This window comes from Streptopelia decaocto, assembly GCF_964273445.1.
Source record: "Streptopelia decaocto genome assembly, chromosome: 1".
NCBI lineage: Eukaryota > Metazoa > Chordata > Aves > Columbiformes > Columbidae > Streptopelia > Streptopelia decaocto.
The window spans coordinates 41487975-41510876 of NC_138663.1; the positions used below are offsets into that span (position 1 = coordinate 41487975).

General features: G+C 39.9%; 1 protein-coding gene across 7 annotated transcripts in view; it reads right to left on the reverse strand.

Annotated features, from left to right (window-relative positions):
• The window catches only part of TCF20 (transcription factor 20), a 130812-nt gene that overhangs the window by 15002 nt on the left and 92908 nt on the right, over positions 1-22902 (reverse strand). For all 7 annotated transcript variants that reach the window (XM_082061682.1, XM_082061681.1, XM_082061680.1 and 4 more), the window contains one exon: positions 225-318. In XM_082061682.1, the coding sequence (XP_081917808.1) occupies positions 225-318 (94 nt within the window). The remainder of the gene's footprint in view (positions 1-224; positions 319-22902) is intronic.

Genomic DNA, 22902 nt, shown 5'->3' on the forward strand with positions numbered 1-22902 from the left:
TGTAGCTGCACTCCCCCAAACCAGGCTTCTTCTGCACTTTCAGGTAGATTGTTTTTCATTACAAGTTCCTTCTTGTCCCAACGCGTTACTGTACCCTGTTTACCTGATGCCATTTCTCACCACTTATATTACTGTCTCTTCACAGTAGGTGAGAAACTGAGAGGGTATACATTTGTAAGCACCTTGCTTTGAATAAACATGAAATACATGTCATTTGTTCTTACCTGCATCGATGGCACATGGGTAATGGTATCGGAAGGAGCAGCCTTTGTTGTAGCAGCCTAAGGTGGCTCCCGGTTCCTGGCAATGGGAACATTTCTGAAAGGGAAACCAACAAATGGCGATGAAGACTATTGTCTTTCAAAATACCTGTACTGTCCTGGGAATTTTATCAACCACATTCCAGCACAAATTTCTTGGGTGTCACAATGACACTATCTTTCCACACCGTACACAGGCAGGCCTTTTGAACAGGCAACAACACAGGCTCTTTCAGCAACAAACTTTTCAGCTGTGCTAACCAGGCAAGAGATACCAAATGTTCAAACCAACCTTTCAGAAAGAATTTAAAACACTTCTCCAATTCATTTCACTGGCCTATGTTTCAGTATCTCACAATGACATCAGTGTTAAAATTGGAGGAAAAGAGCTTTTTTAAATCTACAGCAGCTTTAAAATGAGAATTAGCATGACAGAGAATGATTCAGAAGATACCATCAGTGTAAAAGTAGTTTTCATTATCACTAGCAGTCCAAGATGATCAAGGCCAAACTGAACGTTTTTCACAGGTGATCAAAGGTTTACTGGCAGCAGGAGAAGATGTCATCAAGGGAAAACACCTCACCATCACAGAAATGGCACATCTCCAAAACAAGTGCCTGCAGTGCTGGATAGATGCTCATACATTTATTTTCAAAGTAGTAAGACTCATCAGATGACCACATTCAATTTTCATTACTTAAATCCTATTATCTGACCTGGTCAATGATGTATTTAACCATATTATCAGACAGATGCGAATGCAGCAGAAGGGAAGCCACTGGCTTATTTACTTCATCCTGAATGACTAAAGGAATGATTTAAAGGAGGAGGTCTATCATGCATCTTATTCAGACAGTAAGGTTTTTTCTTGGAAGTATACAGTAAGTGATTTTCATTACCTAATCTAACATTCTGATGAAAGATAATTTCTGACAGGTTGACATTTGTCCCTTCTAAAAAGAAAACAAAGCTCATCTGGTAGAAACCACCAAAGGCAAAGAGATCACTACTATTTAGAAATTAAAACACAAATAGACTAGTGACAGAAAAAGGAAAGATAACCTACAAGAACTTTTGAGTTATACCTTAAAACCACAGGAATTTTGGTTTTGAGATATATAACCAACACCACAATAAGGCCTCATATAACTGATACAATTCACCTGACATTTAGGCTACAAGTTGCCTTTAGTCATCGACTGCACACCAAGAGATGATGACATGATCTAAAAACTCTTTTTCTACTGGAAAAGCTAGTGTCAAATTACATGTGCTCTATTAACACTATCAGTAAGCTACACCTGTAAATGCACACGGAACAGATGTGCGCAAACCAGCAGTGCACCTGGCACTGGACAAACGCATGTTTTGTTCGGGGTTTTTTTGGTTGTTGTCAGGGTGCCTATGTGTTTTGTTTTCATACAGAGGCTCATATGCCAAAATGGCCACATGAGCTACACCACACTTCTTCACATCCCTCAATAATATCTGTGGCAGTGGAGATCTGCAGAATAGATGTGGCCAAAGACAACAGCCACAGCGAAGTTACTTGCTCTGCATAGTAAATGGGGTTTTAGTTACAATATTTCAAAAACCACTATGAAGATGTGGCAGTCATTGCTCTTCCTACTATTCTGTGCTATGCAGAGATGACTATAGTTTGTATTTAAATGACTGAATAAAGATGAAAGCAAAACTAGCTCCAGCCATAAACCAGGTGGCGCTCTCCGAATCAAAGCAGGTGCAACTAAGAGAAAAGCTTGCGAGACGTCAGTTATCACGACATATACATCTGCAGTCTGGAACGGTCTTTTCGGTTATTCCAGAGCATCCTGAGCCTGATCTTCAGCACTCCCTATTAAATCGTGTCTATCTTCTAAGCAGTGAAGGTGTGTGTCATGACAAACTACTGCAGCATTTATGATGTAAGAAAAGTGTCCCCAAACCTACAGAGAGACACCCAACAAGCTTATTTTTGCCTGTCACAACATAAACACCAGTTTCCAAAGGTAAAAAAAGAAATAATCTAAACCAAGATGTAAATTAACACCAAAATGTATGGACCTCTAGCCAAACTGCAGTGTATTTCACTCTCTCATGGGAGTAAAACCAAGTTTCATGCATAGAAGATGTCTTTTCCTGGCTATGAAGCCAACTCTAGAAGAAGAATATCTACTGGCAACAGTCCCAGATTCACCTATGCCAAGTATTCACAAAGAGCAGCTTGAGGAGTTCTGAACCAGAGCTCTTTACCTGTCTGCTTTGTTCTTGGCTTTCAGATGTGGCTGCCTGAGATTAATTATTCTAACAGGACAAAACCCAAACTGACTATTCTTTTTGAACACAGATACGCGATTCTAGTTTTCTTCCTCAGAGGCATTTTGTCCTTCCCCCTTTATCTTGTCTTTGAAGTACCATCACGCTGTTGCAACATTCTTCCCTGGAACACTGTGTCCTGCACAGAGCAGTCAATAAGAGCATAAGAACCACAGCAGCAGAGATTAAACTGCAGCTGTGTAAAATATTTCTTAAAACTAAACAGGCATGTCTTAAAAGAGTATGCTGTGCAACACAACTGAAAACAAGACGACCCCCAGCAAAATTTTTGATACTTTTCCAAATGTTAATTTAGTCTTTGAACTTATTCTTTGTTGCATCCAGCGTTGCTCATCATGCTATTCTGAAACTTCCCGCAGAAACACGACAGGCATTTAGACGAATTTTAAGTGTGCCTGTAGCGCTGCTCAGCTGAGAATGGGTACAGAATATTTTCAAACTGGTTGTAGACAGGACCGATTAGACAGCAAAAGCGGGTAGTTAAGATGCTAGAGCATGAACATCAAGCCTTCATTTCCCTTTCTTTAGTCTGCCAGACCAACTAGATTATTACCAAGGTTACCTGCAGCTACGCCCCCAACAGCAATTCCCCAGTGGACGACAATACCGTTGACTGCTCAAGGCAGAGATCATCTGCTGCTGCCGCCTCCCCTGCTGCTGAACAAGTCTCATTTTGGCAGATGCTTCTGCTTTTCACAAGCCACTGACAGTCTAATGGCCCCATTTCTTCTGCCTCCTGGGACCCCCGACCATCTGCTTCTTTCAGAGGAAGCTGGGGGAACCACATACACAATAACTACTCTTTTCTTTCGAGTTCTTCCTTCTTGACACACCACCGAGTGACTGAATAAAGCAGACACCCTACAAAGCTGTATGGTTCTAAACCAACTTAAGAGCCTATTACTTAATCTTTGAAAGAGACTATCATCACGTAATGCCATGTGGTTTCCACATATATCCAGGTGTTTCTAGAAAGACAGAATAAAGTGATTGAAAAATTTCTGGATGGTCTCAATCTTCTTTTATGAGACAACACCGCTGTACCTTAAAAGATAAAAACATGCATAGTCTCTGCTGGTACTTTTTGTGGCTTTGGTTAGAACCCTTATCTTATGCATTTATATTTCAAAACAAAAGAAAATATGTACAACAAGAAAACATTCTAAAACCCAAAATAAAATCATAGAACTCATACAGGAAATGTGTGAATTTGGCCTAATGACCACTAATTGTTCTTTTTGGCCCATGAGCAAATTTCCACTCAACCTCCACCATCCTGCAGCCATTCACCAGCAGATGGTAGCAGCCTGCTTGTCACTTGCAAAGGAATTATAGCATTCTTAGCCAGGGAAACAGCACTCAGGCTCTCATGGGAAGAGAAATTCCTTTTGCTCAGTAAGCAGCCTGCTTAACCTCCCCTGCCTGAAAGAGCTGAAGGCTGGTACTTGGAGTGTGCTCCCAATGGGAGGTGCCAATGGATAGTAATCATTGCCAGGCGTCTAATCAACTCCTGGCTTACATGAAAAAAAGGAAAGGGAAAAGAAAAAAAAAAAAAAAAGACCACACAGCAAAGATTGATTCAGAGGTCCTATCTGCACAATTCATCTCTGGCCACAAGGCACATATATCTCACTTAGAATAGGCTGGAGAGACTGAAAAGTGCCATTTAGAAGAGACACTCCATCCCTTGAACTAAATTATCAATAGTATTAAAGCCAGATACATTGTCTCTACCTCTCCATGCTATTAGCAGCCCATTTCTTCCTCGCTACAGCTCATCATTCTCTGTCTACCAAAGTGAAGTAACACCCAACCTGGAAGCGTGAACAGTAGGGGGACAGCTACCACAGCACTAGCAGAGCTGTTCCAATTCATTCAAAATGCTGAAACGTCCACTAGCTATATCTGTTTTGCTTTAAGGTTATTGCTGTGCCTTTTCTTTTTTTTTGCTCCCCCTTTCCCCCCCAATCTGTATTCCTACAAGCATATACTCTTCTGACAGTACATCGCTCTCAATGTAAAAAATAAAGGTGGAGTTTTTATACCTTTTTTAATGCCTCCTTCAGATTTGTACCCAACTCCATACAGCTGTTATGACATAAGCATGTCCTGAGATCCCTACCTTCCTCCTCCAAAGCAGGCATGAGCTCTTAGGCTTGTGAAAAGCAGCGCCTCAAACTGCTCAAGTAAAACACACCCTTTAACTTGCCCCCTGAGCTCCACACTGACGGAAGCCATGTCTTTGTCTGGGAGTGCTGGAATCCCACAGTGGATACGGTTTTGTTGGTGGGAGGATGGGAGCTGCATGACTAGCCCTTCCAATATGATCTAGGCAACAGCAGGAACCCTTGCTTAGAAGCAGAAATTAATTGCTTCTGCCTAATAATAAGGTGTTTCCGGATGATTCCTCCACTATCTATCTTGTGGAACAATACCAAAGCAGTTTTAGCAAGGGCATTCACAACAGGTGCAACTGTATCATACTTGCTACCGTCTATAATCCAAAGAGACTTTTTCTTGCTCACCTGCACCCCAACTCAGGCCTCATTCTAACCTCCTCTCTTCCAAGCACCAGCTTCTCATTTGCCTTCTGCTGTCTTCCCTTTTCCACTGCTTTGCTTTCTAGGTATCTCCTCGCTTTTCCCCTTCTGCACACCAGTATCAAGAATACATAAATGAAATAAAATGGAAAGCAACAACCGAAGGTTACTAGAAATGAAAACCAAGCAAAATCTGAAATATATGTGGCATTAATTATACAGGTACTGAGTCTTCACTTTACATGTTATATGCATTTTTCACACTCTCTCCTTCATCTGCTTGAATTATAAGCTTTTAGGAAAATAATTGCTTCTGTATAATTGCACTGCACGAATGCAGATGTAAGATAATGAGTATTTCAGAGTCAGCTGCAATATTAGGAAGGAGGGCCTTCTGACTATTTCTGATTAAACAGTTGGCAGGCTGGGCAGAGGCTCAGATTTAATATCCAGGCGAAAGGGCAACAGAAGCAGCAGGCAGCCACGTTCTCTTTCCTGGAAAGCGGGATGCAGAGAGACAACTCACGCCAACAAACTACGAGGAAGACTAAAAAAATATTTGTACCATTTTCTACGGGAGTAAGGAATAAGTGATTTTGGAAGGCTGCTGCAAAAAGGGATTGAGATTAAAAAAGAGCAGGGTGGGAAGACATTTTTAGGAAACAGGAGAGGAAAACAGCACTTTCACTCTGATGTCTGATACTGTTTAATGAAAAAATTTGCTTATGGGACTGGGGCAAGTGATAACAACTAGTACTGAAGGGTACAGAATTATTAGTTTCCATTTCCTGTCAAACAATTTAACTTCTCAAAAAAACAGGCACAGAATCAGAAAAGTAAACTCCGCGATTAAAAAGCTAGAATTCCTCTAAACTTGCATTATTAAAAGGTATCTCTTTCCAATGACGATATACTTTTGTAGCGAGCAAATCAAGTAATAATAAAGGAAAACAGTCAGGGAAGTAAAATTGGGCAGCTATCTTCAATTCAAGAGATTAATGACAAATTTAGATTCCAGGATTTCAGCAAACAGACAAATCAATGATCTGGAAGTTGCCATACTAATAAAGCTGCACTAGGAAATGCAGTAAAAAGTCAGGACTGCAGTGCTGCACAGGCTGTTGAAGCACAAAGGGAAACTGCAGCTCAAAATGGATGGCGTGGAAAAAAACAGAACAAATACAAGAACTGAAAAATGTCTTAGAAAAGGGAAATCTGATACAACACATACAAAACTGATTAAAGTACAACAGAAGCACTTGAAATGAAGACCAGAGAATTCTATTTCCCACAACTCAAATGAAAAAGAGAAAGGAATGAGAACAGAAATAAACGGTTCGTTTTGACAAGGAATGTTTTGTCAGCAAAAATTTCTAAGGTCCTATGCAGACACTGAAGCTATTGAAACTGTTCTTAGAGAGAAACTCGAAAAGGGGAATGAACAATAAAATGTGAAAACTTGTGAAGTTTGTAAAATTATCCAAGGTAGTCAGATCTCAAACTGATGGTAAAGAGCTGCAAAAACTTCTCAAAAATCTGGGCAACTGTATGATAAAACAGAGCTGAAAATTCATGTTGTTAGGCGAAGTGATACACATAGGGAAAATATTTTCACCTACGTATAGAAAAGTTCTAAATTAACTCTTATGACTCATGGGAAGGTATTAGGAGCATCCTGGACAGAAACATCATGCAGTCCCTGCAACAGAAAAAAAAAAAAAAAACCAACCAACCAACCAAAAACCAGCCAGAGTGTTTAGAAGTTATTAGGAAAAGAAACTGGCAACGAAACACAAATCTTCATTATGTCTATCTGTTACTCTTGTAGTATCTTGGCATCTTAATATTGTGTGTGGTTCTTGTCACCCTGTTAATAAATATAACAGATCACAATAAAAATGGACAGATCCCAGAGTTAGCTAGGAACCAAAGATTTTCCATATGATTAAAAACTAAGTATTTTGGAAAAGAGGTAAGTGAAGGGGGATTGAAATCTACAAAATCAAATACGGTGTGCTTGAGGGAATTATTATTAGCAAATTCCAAGAAGGAAGAGCAAATAGCAGATTTAAATTTAAAATAAATCTGCTTTTTCCCCACACAAGAAATAATTAAACTTAAAAGTCACTGCCAAAGAACGCTGCACTGGCCAAAAGATGAGTTCAAAAACAGATTAGCCAAATTCATCAAAGATAGGTATGCCACTGCCCATTAACCACAGCAATGTGAGAGAGACTACTCTAAAGCTGTGATTGCTGAAAAGAGGGAGAAAATACACAAGTAATGCTCTGTGCATGCCTGGTTTACTGCACATCTCCAATGATAACTGCTCCTGGCCATTGCTGCAGGCAGGACACCACAAAAAAACCACACTTTTGCACCTGCCTGGAACAGCAATTCTTTTGCAGATCAAGATGTTTGATCATGAAATTCCACAATGAACAACAAAGAAACCTCATGAGTATTAAAAAGAATGTAGGCACCCAGAAATTATAATGTTTGGTTACAAGATTTTAAGACTCTTCAGTCCTACCTCCATAACAGGAAAGCTGAGCTATGACACCCTAGATCAGGTTTCAACCCTTTTATGAAGCGATAAATTCATGTTCACCACTCTATACATGCCAAAGTGTTTCATTCACCCGGTGGAGCGATCAAAGGCTTTAACGTGCACGAACATAGTTCTAGGAGACAAGACTGGTGAAAAGCTGATAGAGTCATGGAGGAGGATGAACCTCCCCGCCTCTCTGACAACGGAAAGAGCAAAAAGACCCAAATGAAATAAGGACCAAGCATAACTGAACCAGCACAGAGGTCACACACTTCAAGAGTAAACTGATGGTTAACTAAAACAGCTTTAGCAAAATTAGCAAAAAATATTAACTAAATAGTAATGGGAAAGCATGTTTAATTTCAAATTAAGCAGGCTAAATACACACCTTTGTAGTGATTTCATATTTTAAAAGGAATACTAAAGTAATACATAGACTACCAAATCCAAGAGGAAAAGAAATGCACAAATCTTGTTTCCTTTGATGACAAAGAGACATCCTGAATGACAAAAATGTTTCAGATAACCACTCACAAGTATATGGATTTGAATTTGCTAAAATATGCAAGTCTAGCATAAAAAAATTACAGAGTTTATGTTATCTTGGCTATTCATTTGGGGAATTAAATGTGCAACAATAAGTGCAATTTAGTTACAAAAAGGTCTGAAAGACAGAAGAGCAGACTTAAAAGAGGAAAAAGAAATTCAAATTTTCAAGCAGTGATTATGCGATAAGGACATACAGACTTGTGGGAACAGCACAGTCAGCAAGAGAGAGCATTTACTCCAGTTGAATATTCTGCCAGTACTAGATTTCATGACTATCTTGGGTACTGATTACAGGAAATATCCAAATATATGGTGAATTTCTATCGAGCACAAGGTCTACCAAGTGCAGTACAAAACAGCATACAGTTGCCTTAAAACAAAGCAACATCACCACCATAATAGAGGAGGCTTTAGATATATTAAATAATCACCAAAAGCTCTCCTCTGTAAATCAATACCTTTGAATATCAACGACCAGAGTGACATAAAAAAGGAAAACACAGACATGAACAAAAAACTGCAATAAACTCAGGAATTTGTTTTCAAGAAGTAAACTACATGATGGAACCAGTTTTTTTCTAGGCAAAGGAAAAACTGAGATGATCCTTAGTATTTACTAGAATGCTCAAAGAAAAAGAACAGGTTTAGATCCTTAAGGACATGGTCACTATGTTATTAGTGACAGTGAATTCAAGAGAAACAAAACCTTTGTAAAGGCTTTTGAGCAAGGCAAACTGTAAAAGGGAAAGATTTTAACAAGATATTAAATACCTATGCAACCTGGAAGGAAAAAGGGTGAAGCACAAATGCAGCCCTACCAAAAACTCACAGATTTGTAACGCTGGACAAAAATAAACCATTTGTCATTATTTGTGCAAGCCCTCATCATAAACAGCCCCACTGTGCAAGACACTTGGGTAATGCAGAACAAAGCATCAGTGGATGCAAAGGGATGAAACAGGAAGGGTGGGACTGAGCCAGCAGCACTGGGCAGCGTCCACCACAGCAGCAGGTTGAGCTTGGCCAATTGTTCAGCACAAATGCCAGATGAGAGGGGCTGTGAAGAAATGTGTGAAAGAAAACAAAAGGTAAACGTGCAGGGTTTTGAAAGTGAGGCGCTTCATCTAGGAAATTATAAAATTAGCCAGATGCACTGATTGGAAGTAGATCGTAAGTTCTTGAGACTGAAAGAAGAAAAAGCAGCACAAAGAAGACAGATAAAATAACGATGAGTAACTTATGTTTGAGGCTTAAGAAAAGAAGCTGGCAGGTGAAAGCAGCAGGTATGTGAAAATGGTAGTTTGGAAAAATTAAAAAATGCAACAGTATTCCAAATGGACATTTGCTCATTAATAAGAATACCTATTCTTAAATAAAGGTTTAAAGATCTGCTCCTATTGTGCAGTCAAAATATATCCCACTGCAACTAAGGATGGGGGAAAAGGTACAATGGTCATGTTTCTCTAGAAAAAGGTAGCAAATAAAAATACTTCTCAATACTGTTAAGGAGAGAATGATAGGAAAACAATAGCTCCTCCAGAAGGCGGCTGAAGCAGTAGTTGTTGGCAGAGCTACAACAGGGAGTAGCCAAGTGCATACAAGTATTCTGGAGTCACTGGTGGCTGTTGCTACCAACCAGGAAAAGCAACTGAAGATGAGCAACAAGAGCAGGTGAAATGAATTCAAGAGGAGAGATAAAGGTGCAACACTTGAGGAAGGAAAAAATACCTGTGAGTCACTACATCTCTGTTTAGTGGTATTGCTGTCAAGTAACAGTTCAGTGCTAAAGAAAAAAAAAATAATCAAAGATACAAGCTCATGAACCACAGCAATAAATAATCAGAGTTGAGGAAGACTAAAAAATTAGTAACACACATTGATGAAATGACCTCAGATGCAGAGGAGGTGCTCTATGTAAAATAATGTTTGCTGGCCAAAAATATGAATGGTTTTAAAGAAGCACATGTTGTTTCACCATTGAGTAATCACCAGGAAAAAACCTAAAAACCATAACGATAAATGTTCTTAAACTGCCCATCACAATAACAGCTACCTTTTATGAACTCTAAACTGCATTTATTCAAAAACATCTAGTGTCTTGCCAGAGACACACAACACAGGAAAACTTTGTATGAGCTCGCAGTGGTGCAGAAGCAGCAGGAAATATAAATAGCAGCAGAAGCCTGAGGCCGGATGGCGTTCCAGCTGGATGGGGCAGAGCAGCTGAGGCAGTGGCAGCAGCTTCCTTAAAGGACAGACTGTGTTGTTCTCCTGGGGAAAGAACTTCCTCCATCTACAGATTAGGGAGCTGTGTGGTTCTCCCCAGATCTGAAGGGAAATAAACCTCATGAAGATCTTCCGGACTCAGAATCATGGTAAAGGCAATAATATTAATCTAACTCTTTGCAAGCCACACCTTCAGTTTTGATAATGCTAGATCAATCTATACTAAGATAAAAAGGACTGGTATGAACCACAGACTACTAGAAATAAGTCACTGTGCAAGATCAAAGAAAAATTTCAATCTTCTTTCACCTGGGGCAGAAATTGAGGGATACAGGCATTTTTGTTTTGTTTTTCATTTATTTTACACCAGCACACCCTCTTCTCACTTCTTATTCCTTCATCTTCTGAAGGCTCTAGCCCAAAAGCAGAAGTGTAAGTCAGCAGTAAAGTCATCTTTGTGATGCAGCTTTAGGGACTCTGAATGGAAAATTCTGCTTTTGGCATTACCCTTGAAGCTATTTGTCCAGAAAACTGAATTTATTGGCAACTATTCAAAACTCCTGTTCCCCAGGAACTGCCTCTGCAGATTTCTGCCTGGTGGAATAGTACCATGTGGCATCACTAAAGAATCCTTATTCTCCCCAATGACAGTATGTGAGACTTCAAAGGAGGAATAATTAAATTTAAGTATAGGAGTTAAGACTGCATTAAAACCTCATAAAATAGTTTTATGTACCTATAATGCGGGTATTGGAATTTTTCTAATCTAACGTAAACAATTTTCTAAAATTAACATCAAAAACATTCGTCGATTTTCTGGAAAGCATTGGTTATGCATTGCGTCAACCTTGAAACTTTAGTGGTTAGATTTAACTTGAAGAGTTATTCGCCCAGGAAACACTTAAAAAAATACAATCATGAATCTACCTATGATACCAGTGCATTCAAGTAGGATTTTCAGCATTTTTACTTTCTACAAGAAAAGAGATAGCTAACATCAAATGAACATATAACAAGACATTTTTGTTACCTGCTGGGGACTTGAATCCAAATGACACATGACTAAACTTTAAACTTTGCTTCTTCCCATTAGAACTATGCAACTACAACACACAACTTTGTATTAGCTCCCAAATCTTCCAATTTCGTCAAGAACATCTGACAACTTAAACACATACTGTACTTCCAACTTTCACAGCACTCTACAAATTTGTCTTAATGGTCACAAAATAAGTGGGTTTAAAGCCTACTTTACAGAATAATTAACTGACTTGGCAAAGGCCATGTAGGGAAATTCTGACAGCGCAGGCACAAAGACTGCAAAGTTCACAGCTCCCAAATCTGAACTCAAGCACATGAAGTTGCCTTCCTCTACCCTCCTCTTTTTTTATTTTCCCCCACCTTTTAAGTTTCATATTGAGCAGCAGAGTCTTTTAGAGAAAATCCCTATTTCAGAGATTCATGCCAGGACACCCTCCTCCTTCCTCCCCTCCTTTGGCAGTAAGTCTTTTATGAAGCTGGACAGTCCCCTTTAATCATCCATAACTTTCTGAAACTTAGCAAGCGTGAGTTCTCAGTGAGAATAAAGGAGTCAGCGGTGCAAGAAAAGCTGCCATTAACAGCAGAATAGTGCAAAGTACCAACAAACCACATTTTGTGAAATGATAAACCATGTAAAAAAGACAAACATACAACTGAGTTAGAATTAAGGATCTTAAGCATAAATCAAAAGAAAACATAGAAGGACCCAGAAACAAACAAAAAATGACTAGTAAGTCAAATGACGACCGCACAAAGAATTTTTAAGATCAACCTTTAATATTTTCCTAAACAGAAGGAAAGCTTAGGACACAGACAACAATGAGCTGATTGAGATAAGACATAAATACATTTATGCTACAATCAGTTGTGCAACCTGACCTCAGGAAGACATACACAATCTATTTTTACCATGGGTAACTCAGGTACTGACAAACAGCACAGCTTTTGCCACTCATCATCGTCTTTGCATCCTGAGCAGGGTTGGTGTTTCATGCTAAGTCCTACACTGTTATGTCTACTCTTAACAACAGTTCAGCAAGTCTGAAGACAACTTAAGTAGATCTACGTGATTAAAGTCACACCCTGAGCACTGCTAGAATTTCTCAAAAAGAAACTGCAGCTATTTTAGTCCTTTTTAACTGAAGAGAAATGCCTGCTTCAGGTTACTCTGGCTGGCAAATTAGGCCAGAGAAGGGGAGGGAGCATCAGTCCCTAGTGCTTCTAGATCATGTAATAATAATAATAACAACAACAAAGAAAACCCCCTACCTTTTCATGTCTAGACAACTAGATGGCTGCACTTGGCATAAATGCTGTAAAGCTATAAACATTCATGAAGCACCTTAGACAACTTTTAAAATGTACCTTTTATGGAATTTACTAGTTTGTGTAATTAGTAATATTGTTCTGCAAAAGCCTTTCTGAAGTCATGGTCTTGACCAGTTCACTCACTTCCAGACCATTTTAAGGCATCAGTTTGTATTTGCACCACCTGCTGCCCACACCCCCTCGGCCCCCTATCCCTGCCTGGGGCATTTTACCTGTATCAGTACTGACACAGTCCAGAAAACTGGTCCAGACAAAATATTAGCTTAATAAAAATGAGGAGGGCAGGAGGAGGGGAGAATTTCTTGGCCAGATCAGCTACCTGACTTGGTTCATTTGCAGAGCAGTAATGCTGGCATAACAGGAGGTGTGAGGGAGCAAAACAGCTTCTGCTAACCCAAACTTAGCGTAGATTAAAATTAACACCATATTTCATCTTCACAGGGGAGCAGAAGTGGCTTCCAAGCGATGCTCTTTGCTCTTTCGTACCTTTAACAGCAAAGGAGCCCTGACCTTTTGCTATATTCCTACCTCTCATCTCATCTTATTCCACTCACTACCTCATCTATTCCACTTCCCTCAGCCCTTGCCCTGCGCTCATCTTTCTCGAACTTACCTCACTGTGGCACAAAGCAATCAAGGGCTGCTATCACAGTGAAAACAGGAATTTCATCAAGTTCAGGGGGGGGATTCTGAAAAAAGAGTTTTCATTGTGGTAGGCAATGGGATAAGACTATGAAAAAATGGCATTATTATGAGAGCAGTTAGGAACTTCAAAGTGCCAATTGAGGACCACGATTATTTTTGATGGCTCCCCATGAGGGCTAACCCACGAAGGGCTCCATGCTCCATGTGCAGGCCATCCTGGTTTGGCCATTTGCTCCAGCTCCTGCTCCCATCTCTCCTCCTGACTCAATGTTGTGGCAGGAACAAGCTGCTGAGGGCAACTAACATCAGAACTCCCAGCTCCGTATTCCCCAAACAACTCTGTGCCCCCATCTCCAGCTACAGACCTTCTCAACATGGCTAAAGCCACTTGTGTTCACCCATAGCTTTAGCAATACAAGACTGCTGTTAAATGCTAATTGCTTACTAATGAAAACTAATCATCATGCAATTAAACTTTAATCACTAAGCAGCTGGCTGAGATCCAATCCGTAACAATGAAGGCTCATTAATAACTTTTTTTCCAAAGTGCTCTATCCGTGAAGACTATCCTATACTTCACACGGAGTCCAGCTAAGTCTGTGAAATTGTTTGAAAAAAGTATTTTCTCTGCCAAAAAAGAAAGACAAATTACCCAGAGCACAACACTGTAACGGTAGTGTAGTTTAGATTAGCTGCAAAGGATGGGTTTAAGATTCAGGGAACCCAAAATCTGTTCCTAGATTCTTCCATAACCTCAGGCAAAGTGCGCGGCACAGACAGAACCTCTTTTCTTCACTCCTTGTCTCTGCACAGTAACATTCTTCAAGGCAAAAAACTTGAGTGTTAATTATGCTGTAGTTTCTATAATTATTACATGAATACTCATCATACTTCAGTTTTATTTTTACTCATCTTTCTAAATCTAGGGAAATTAATCTAACCTCTTTTAGAACATATTTCGCTAATTAAAAAAAAAGGATACTGGGGTTATATAACTAGGTTTATAATAGGTAGATGAAAATATTCTTTTGAAAAGAAAAAAAAGTTCAAGAACTGCTTTCTATATTGTATTAAAAAAAATTATCCCTGACACCACCACTGAGCAAGTGTCTCAGCTTTCCCTGCACCATTCCTACCCTAGTCAGGCTACTGCACAAAGCACTGTGCTTAGACAGCTTTTGATGAACATGGTTTGCATTGCAGCATTTGAAGAGCTTTCCTTTATTATGATGGTAGAACATTAGTGTATTTGAAGCATTATTTTTGTTGTTCAGTCACCAAAGGATTCAGGATAATGTTTATTTTAAAAATGAAAACGAGACTTTTTTTTTTCTAAATTTAAAAAGTCTTACAAATTATAGAATGCAATTCTAACAATACATACAGTATTATATAACAGAAATTCACAAATTCTTACCTCCAGAAATTATCCTCTTATCAAACTGAACAAGCAAATAAAGATTAAGAAGTAATAACCTTTTCTAAAACAGGGAAAGATATTTTTGAAGGTTTACAGTTTTGCCTGGTTGTAAACCAATACAAGCTATTTTAAACACAGGTATGGAGCAGGATAAACTTCTGAAGTTCTTGAATGTCCTTCAACGCTAATTTGTTAGCAGCACTCATCTAACAAAGTTAAGGGGATACAGCTCAAGTGAATACCATCTGGAATTAGTCTAAGTTCAAAGAAGAGTTGGTTCAGTTTAAGTTAATAAAATAAAACACAAACAGCACAACAACCTTCCTCCCCAGTTTTGGGGAATCTTAACAACCTTTTTGCCCATAACAGCTTAATAAGATTCAAGCTAAAACGACACACAAATGGATTGTATTCACTTGCTATTGACAATTTAGCAAAAGCTTGGCACCTCTACAGTAACAGGCAACTTAAATCTTACAAAAAGAATTGTGTGAGTTTGTGGATAGCCAGGAAAAAGAAAAAAAGCTCTAAAGCTTTGTTTAGAAATCTCCTATATAGAGAAGGCCCCATTCACATTTGAAAGAGTTTTTTAGAAATTAACGTTACTTAAATGTATTTTTAAATGAGAATTGTACATAGATTTTGAGGATCCCTGATGCTTTATAGAAAGGCCACAACTGTGGAATGAGCAAGCTACTCTTTACATACAAGTTTCCAGTGCTCCTGGCTACAACTAATGTAAGTGGTTAAACATCCTGTTCTTTCCCAATGCTCTATTGTCAGTAAATCTATTTTCTGCTTTCCTCACTCCACATGCTAGACAAACAGTAAATCCCAAACCACATGCAAGAACAGACATAATGCCCATGCTTTGGGATAAACTAATGGCAAAGGAGTCTGCTAATAATGATGCACAGAAGTTACTTCCCTGCCTACCCTTCCTCTTCTCTCTGCTCCCACACAAAAGGTCAATACTGGAGAAGTCTTTCCTCTTTTCCCAATATCATCTTTGACACCTCAACTAAACTGATCCTCCTGTCATCTACAATCCATGAGCACCATATGCTGCAACAGTTTTAACAGCTAAAGGCACTTGGGTTTGTTCAGCCTGGAGAAGAGGAGACTGAGTGGAGACCTCATCATGGTCTACAGCTTCCTCACAAGGGGAAGAGGAAGGGCAGGCACCAAACTCTTCTCTTTACTGATCAAGGACAGAACCCAAGGGAATGGCAGGAAGATGTGCCAGGGGAGGTTTAGGATGGACATTAGGAAAAGGTTCTTCACACAGGGGGTGCTGGAGCACTGGAACAGGCTCCCCAGGGAGGTGTCACAGCCCCAAGCCTGACAGTGTTCAAGAAGTGACTGGACAATGCCCCCAGACACACGGTGTGAACTGTGGGGTTGTCATATGCAGGGACAGCAGTTGGACTTGATGATCCTTGTGGGTCTCTTCCAACTGAGGGCATTCTATGATTCATTATTGATTTCTACTCACAATAAAGCCACAGAAAGCCAGCTTCATTTCACAAATGTAATTAGTGGCTTCCAGTCACTCAAGATGTTGAAATACATGCATCAGAAATGTAGATGTGGATTCTGTCTGCTCACCTCTTTGGCATTTGAGGCTTGTGATACCAACATGCAGAGCTGCTGTGAACTACGAAGTGCTGTAGCACTAGTCACTGACGCCTCCAGCTCCCCACCAGAGGAAGGCAATGAACTGAGATACAACAGGGGCTCCTACCAGGTTCTTGTCTCCGTGGCAGCACCCTCGTACAGGCCAAGAGTCATGACAACTTGGAGAGTTTCAGGCATTGCCATCTGCTGCACTACTTTCTCAGAAAACCGAATCTGAAGTTCATTATTCAGCCTGTCTTTCAGAATTTCTTCTCCACCCAAAATTTCATGCTTTCTTATTTCTGTAACGCTGCAGAAGAATATTAAAGATGCTGCCATTTCCCAAGGAATGAAAATGAATGTTAAACTAATTGTACTAAGGACTGTCTTCAAGAAAGAAAGCGTACATTTCCAACTCCAGCAACTAGGTGTTTGGACAAAGTCTGTCAACAAAAACCAAGAACTCAACCTCTTCAAGGGGAATTGAAGAAGGTGCCTTCTGTGGCACTTGAGGGCTTAAAGCATACTAAAAGCTGTTGCCAGAGATAAAAATAAGCAAACAATGTTCTCCATACACCCTTTTTTTTTTTCAGTGGCTGCTAACAGGCAGTTTCAAACTTCATTACTGGTTTCCCTTTCCTCACAGTGAAAAATTAACAAGCTCCAGTGTCACTTCTTCTTACTCTGGAAATTTCTCCCTACTGTTACAGGTCTGGCTGTAAGAAACACAGGTTTTTCCTTCCTGTGTTTGTCAGGCACGCAGCCTTTGAAGCAGCAGATTATTATTTCAGCTGAACCCTGACCTCATGCAGAACTTCACTTGAGGGGCTTTTTGGAGGAAACAAAAAAAAAAAAAAAGTCAGGTTCTGCACATTTTTCTTCTCTAAGAAGAAGGATAATGAGTAAAAGGTCAGCATTCATCTCCCAACACATAGAAACAGTAGCACTCTCAGCCTAAAACACTTTCTAGTGTTGGTGTCACCTGGGCACAATTTTGTGTTACAGCTACCTTGATCTAATGGTTGTAATTAGCAGCGGGAAGGGCCCTCCCTGTCAGATGCAGCAAACATGGTTCAGAGAGAAAGTGGATTCAGATGGCTGATCTGACACCAGGATCCCCCACTCCAAGCTAGTCTTCTGATGGATTAGCTAGCTAAAAATCAACCCACTGTGATCCAGCATAAGGGAAACAGTGGGAACATGCGTCTCGCAAAGAGGATAAAGTAGGATCACCCCTCTTGACAGCAACTTGCTCCTAGCCTGGCTCTGGGATAACACAGCACACCTGTGCCAAATGAGACATTTGGAATTAATTGACACCTTCAGACTTTCGGTGCTACATTGCTCAGGTTCCAGGGGCTAGAAACCATTTTGCTTTGTTTTGCCAGAGGCAGCTAACCTTTCACAATTTTCTCAATTCACACTGATTCCCTGGCTTAGGCATTTGATTAGCCACACAGGAACTTCTTAAAAGCAATTATTTACTGTGTGTAAGAGCACTGTTATTAGGTGTCCCCCACCCCAAAGCTGAGAATACAAATAGCTTAATTCCTAGTGATCCCTCTAGGCACCCCTTCTTTACCCAATTTACAGTCACAATCCAGAATGGTAAACAGGAGAGAACGGTTCTATGAAACCAGCAGAGTAAACAAAATACTAGAGATAGGTAATGATTATTTCCTCTTTGGTACAGATTTCCACAGATAAAATATTCTGGAAGGTCAACTAGCATAGTCTTAAATGGCCAAGAAAAACTTATGTGCAAAACCCGAAGTTGTTCTCCGTGAAATCTGGATAGCATATGCAAACCTACCTCCAGCCCTACAAACTAACACGGGCACACTCCATGAGCCAGAAGGCTGTCACTGCCCAGCAGTAATGGAACAGTCAAATATCTAAAGATCAATTTGCAAAGAAAGAGACACACATTTAGGTTCCGAACTTCTGTAAGTACATATGCGGTTTTTAAGAACTTTTTCCAGTCAGTCTGACCTTCTCAACAGGCTTGTTAACAGTCCTAAAGAAGGTAGATTTCTCCTCTTCAGGTAAGCGGCAGGCTTTGAAAGATAATCCATGGAGAGCTGGACAGACAAAATTCCAGATTAGTGACAGAAAGCCCAGAATCTCCTTCCATTATACTGCAGATGATGGGCAGATTTTACCCTTCACTCCTTATTACTCTGAAGTTCTCCTGACTGAAACTCAAGATGATCCTTTCAGTAAGAGGCAACAAAGGAAAACAGGTTCCAAGGGCTTCTTTCCATGTGTAAGGATTAAAAGATTTCTCAAGTTGGGAACGAAGCAGAGATTGATGAGAAAAGCATTAAATTCTTTAGACCTTTTAAAACAGATCTTTAAAAGGGGGATAAACAAGTTTTCCTTTCACAAAACACTGTCAGCAGAAACAAGAGCTAGATTTACCTTCAGCAAGGTCAGTTCTGACAGGGAAAGGGGGTGGGGAGGGAAACCACAACCAAAAATCCCCAGAAGCAATACCCCTGCTAGGCCAGAGTGTCTGGCCTTGGGGAAAAAAGTGTTTTATAAAAAGAACTTCCAAGAAACAACATACCACCTCCTAGTGAACAGCTTTTTAGAAAACAATAGAAAAACTATCTTCTTGGATTCTGCAACTCAATAACACAAAGAATGTTCTCTGCGTTGCTCTTCTCTTTGCTAAAGCCTCAAAATAAGGAGAAGGATTAAGCCATCCTGCATCTGAAGCAGCACAATTCATCTGATCTGCTATTCACATTCTCAGAACCAAGAGGCCCTCTAGAGCAGCTTTTTGCCTTCGAGAAAGGCAGATTCTGGCACTTTGGAAACCAGCTGGATTGGATTACTGTTTAGAAGGTAATACATTCATAACCACTTTCAGTCCAGGGCAAAATCAGGCTTTAAGGAAAGCTCAAAGCTCAGGAGAGTCACTTCATGGTTTGATAAACCTTTATAAGACAATATCTTCTCATCTCAAATTCTTCTAGAGCATCTGGTACAAGTTGATCTTTGAGCAATCTCATTTGAGTTCTAAGCCTTCCTTGAGATCAACCATGGGGCTGTTCTCAAAAAACTGCAGTAAGATGCAGACATTTATTCACATAAGGAACAGGAAACATAGCAATAATAGGGCTTCAAATTCCTTCCTGATTTTGGAAGGCAAACAAAAAATAGAAGTGTTTTGAAAAAGAAAATATCTACAATAGGCATTCACCTGAGAAAAAACAGGTGAGCTTGTGCAAGAAGAAGAAATGCAAAGGGGGTTACTTATGCCACTACCTCTACATCATGGTTTGATAGTTTATGGCCTTCGACTAGAAGTTTAAGTTTCTTATTTCTATACTAGGATGCTGCATAAACAACAGCAATAGAGCCAGATCTCTAAAGAAAACGTTTCAACTCAATGTTATAGATTCAGTTTAAATTGGGTGCACAGTTGCCCTTTGTGGGTACTAGAGTTTACATAGATTTTGAATTATGGCAGTACTTCATTTGCACAGAAGGTGTTACATACATGAATTATTCACTTCCAGGCCTATAACCCTTCATATGCCATAAACTAATGTCTTTCCTTACCACAGACCAATTTAAGACCTAGATTCCTGTATGCTTGCTCACACATCTGTCTACTCCCTCCTGCTAGCAAGCAGCTACATGGTTTGCACATCTGCTTTTCCAGGACACTAACACTGATGAACTGCATGTCAGAGGGAACAAAAAGAAAATGCACTTGCAAAGCCAGAAAGAGATAAAGAGTGAGCATATGCAACAAGCATAGAAAATGAGCTGTCTGAGCCAGAAGGCTATCCTCAGGCAGCAGGGCAGAAAGAGTCTAGTTCAACAAAGCCTTTCCGCTGCCTGGGGATGGCTTCTGGCAGGTACACCTCTGAATACCCCGACTGCCACCTTCGTGCTGCGCATAACCCTCTCCTAACTGAAAGGGAGAGGATATACGGCTTCCAGAGGAGAGTACGGCATTGAAATTTGCTATAATAGGATAAAAAAGGCTAAGGAAAAAGTAATGCTAGGAGAAATGCTATTCTGTTATTTGTGACAGAGGTGGGAGAGAAAGGTGGATTACGCACATGGATGTCAGGCAGAAGAGCCCATCATTGAGCTAGGACACTTCTGTAAGACAGAACAAAACAAAGCACACACAAGAAAATGGTCCCTGCCTCTAAAAGTTCAGAGCCTTATTTACTAGATTAAAAACTGACCCAGGCAGAAGAGTGGAGAGCACTTTAAGGCTACGTATCACTTCCCATACACAGAAAGTACGCAGCAGTTCTTACAGCCTTAAATAGGAAGGATTAGGAAGAAGTAATTTTCACATCAAGTGAGGAGATTGTGAATCCGAGTGACAAAAAAAATCAGAACAAGATGGCAGACGATGGATTAAGGATGATGTAGATTAAAAGCCACATTTTGAAGTGAGAGGCTGAGAACTCACCATGAATTCAATAACAATTTTTAAGTTTGTGGCAGAAGAACATGAACCTGGAGCAAAAAGCAAGCCCTACAAGACTCTGGAAAAAAAGTGACCAAGTTACCGAAAGCTACGCGAAAGCATGATATTCTGGGATACAGGGAAAGAAAACACAAGCAGAACTTCAGTGAATCCCACACAAAATGCTGGGAATAATGAACAACAGCCTCTGCAAAAAAATAGTGGCAAGAAATGTGGTAAACAAAAGAGGACACAGATGGGAAACAACCGTGGAGCAACACTTCAAGAGCAGCACAGCTGATAGTGATAAATGTAGCTGACAGAGAAAGGAAAATGAGGTACTGGATCTGAACCTTAGCTAGGAAGAGATCACCGTAAACACTCATTACTATTGTAGTAGAGCACAATCAAAGCCACAGTGGAGGACATGTGCCCCAGACAATGCACTCAAAGAATTTTGAGATAAAAAAAGGGAAAGGAAATCAAGAGGTGGTTGCAAAGGCGAGAGAGGCCACAGGCATTTCGTATATTTTTTTTTTTAAATAGGAAACACTTGTGCCTACAGGTACTATGAGAGAAAAGAAAAGCAAGGAGTTGAGCAAGTGATTAAAGACAAGAAGTAGAGAAAAAGGACACAAGGTGCAAAGGTGAAGGAGATTTTTTTGTATGGTGCAATAAGGGCAGAAGAAAGGGTTAAGAAGAGGACAAAAAAAAAAATTCTATTTGTGACACAGAGATTATCATAATGGTTGGAAGAAGGTGATAAAGGCTAGGCCAGAGAGTATTCACTCAGAAAGTCAAGATCCCATGCAGAGAAATAACTAGATGTCAAATAACATGCAAACCCCATACAAAAATGTGGTGGATAACAGGCTACTATTTGTCCAGTTTGATTAGAGCCTACCAGCACAGCAGGGCTCTGACAGGCATACCCCTTTGCAGGTACAGGAACACAAAAAGGATTGCTGGAGGACAACTTAAGGTGGTTCAAGAACTTGCAGAGAAGGCAGTTGCTACTGAGAGAACAAGGATCAGAAATGAAAGACCCTTAAAACAGGAAAAATGGAAAATCAGGCTGGAGTGATTCAGATTCAAAACACTGGTGAACTATGAGACAAATGAAAGCGCAGCCACATTGCGAGTAGAGCTCAACTGGTGGTGGAGATCCCAAAAGAAACCTTGCAATTATCCAAGATAAGAAATTCAGCAGTTTCATCGGAGCAAGCATGCAGGCACGGCTCGATGAAAACCAAATGAAATTAACTGACTTTGTTTAATGAGAAGCTAGAAACAAGAATGCAAGCCAAATCAAGTTAGGGCAAAGAAGCATGTAATTACTGTCAAAGAACAGTGAGTGAAAATGCAGAACAAGCCAGGAATCAAACCTGAAGAGAAAAGCTCATGGGGAGGAAACGAGCACACTATAACAATACAAAGAGAAGATAAAAATGGGATCCCCAAACTGTTTAGAAAAGGAAAAAATCCGAAGGGAAGAGGAAAACATAGTCTAGTGCCTCTTCCATGATCTGGTCCAGGACAGAAAGCATAATGCAAAAGGTAACCATAAAAAATGGATGTAGCATACTGATGATGGCAAAGAAAGCCACATAAATGGGATTTTAGAGTGTCATGTCTCAGAAAATCAAGAATAATGAGTGTCCCCATCTACAACCAGGTGATTGTGAATGAAGTTTCCACTTTGTTCCTGCTTTAATCTTACACATTTCTTCTCACTCATTGTATACTCACACTTTGGAGAAAGTCAATTATCAGTATAATCTGTGGTATAATTAGTATTGAATTCATCAATACTAAACCAAGCCACTTCTTACTTAAAGCTTACATGCTTCTGTGCAATTCTACTCTATCCACTGTATTTTCTAAGTACTACAAATCCTCCTACAGTTGCGTAACATGTATTACAGTCACAGAATAACTTAGGTTG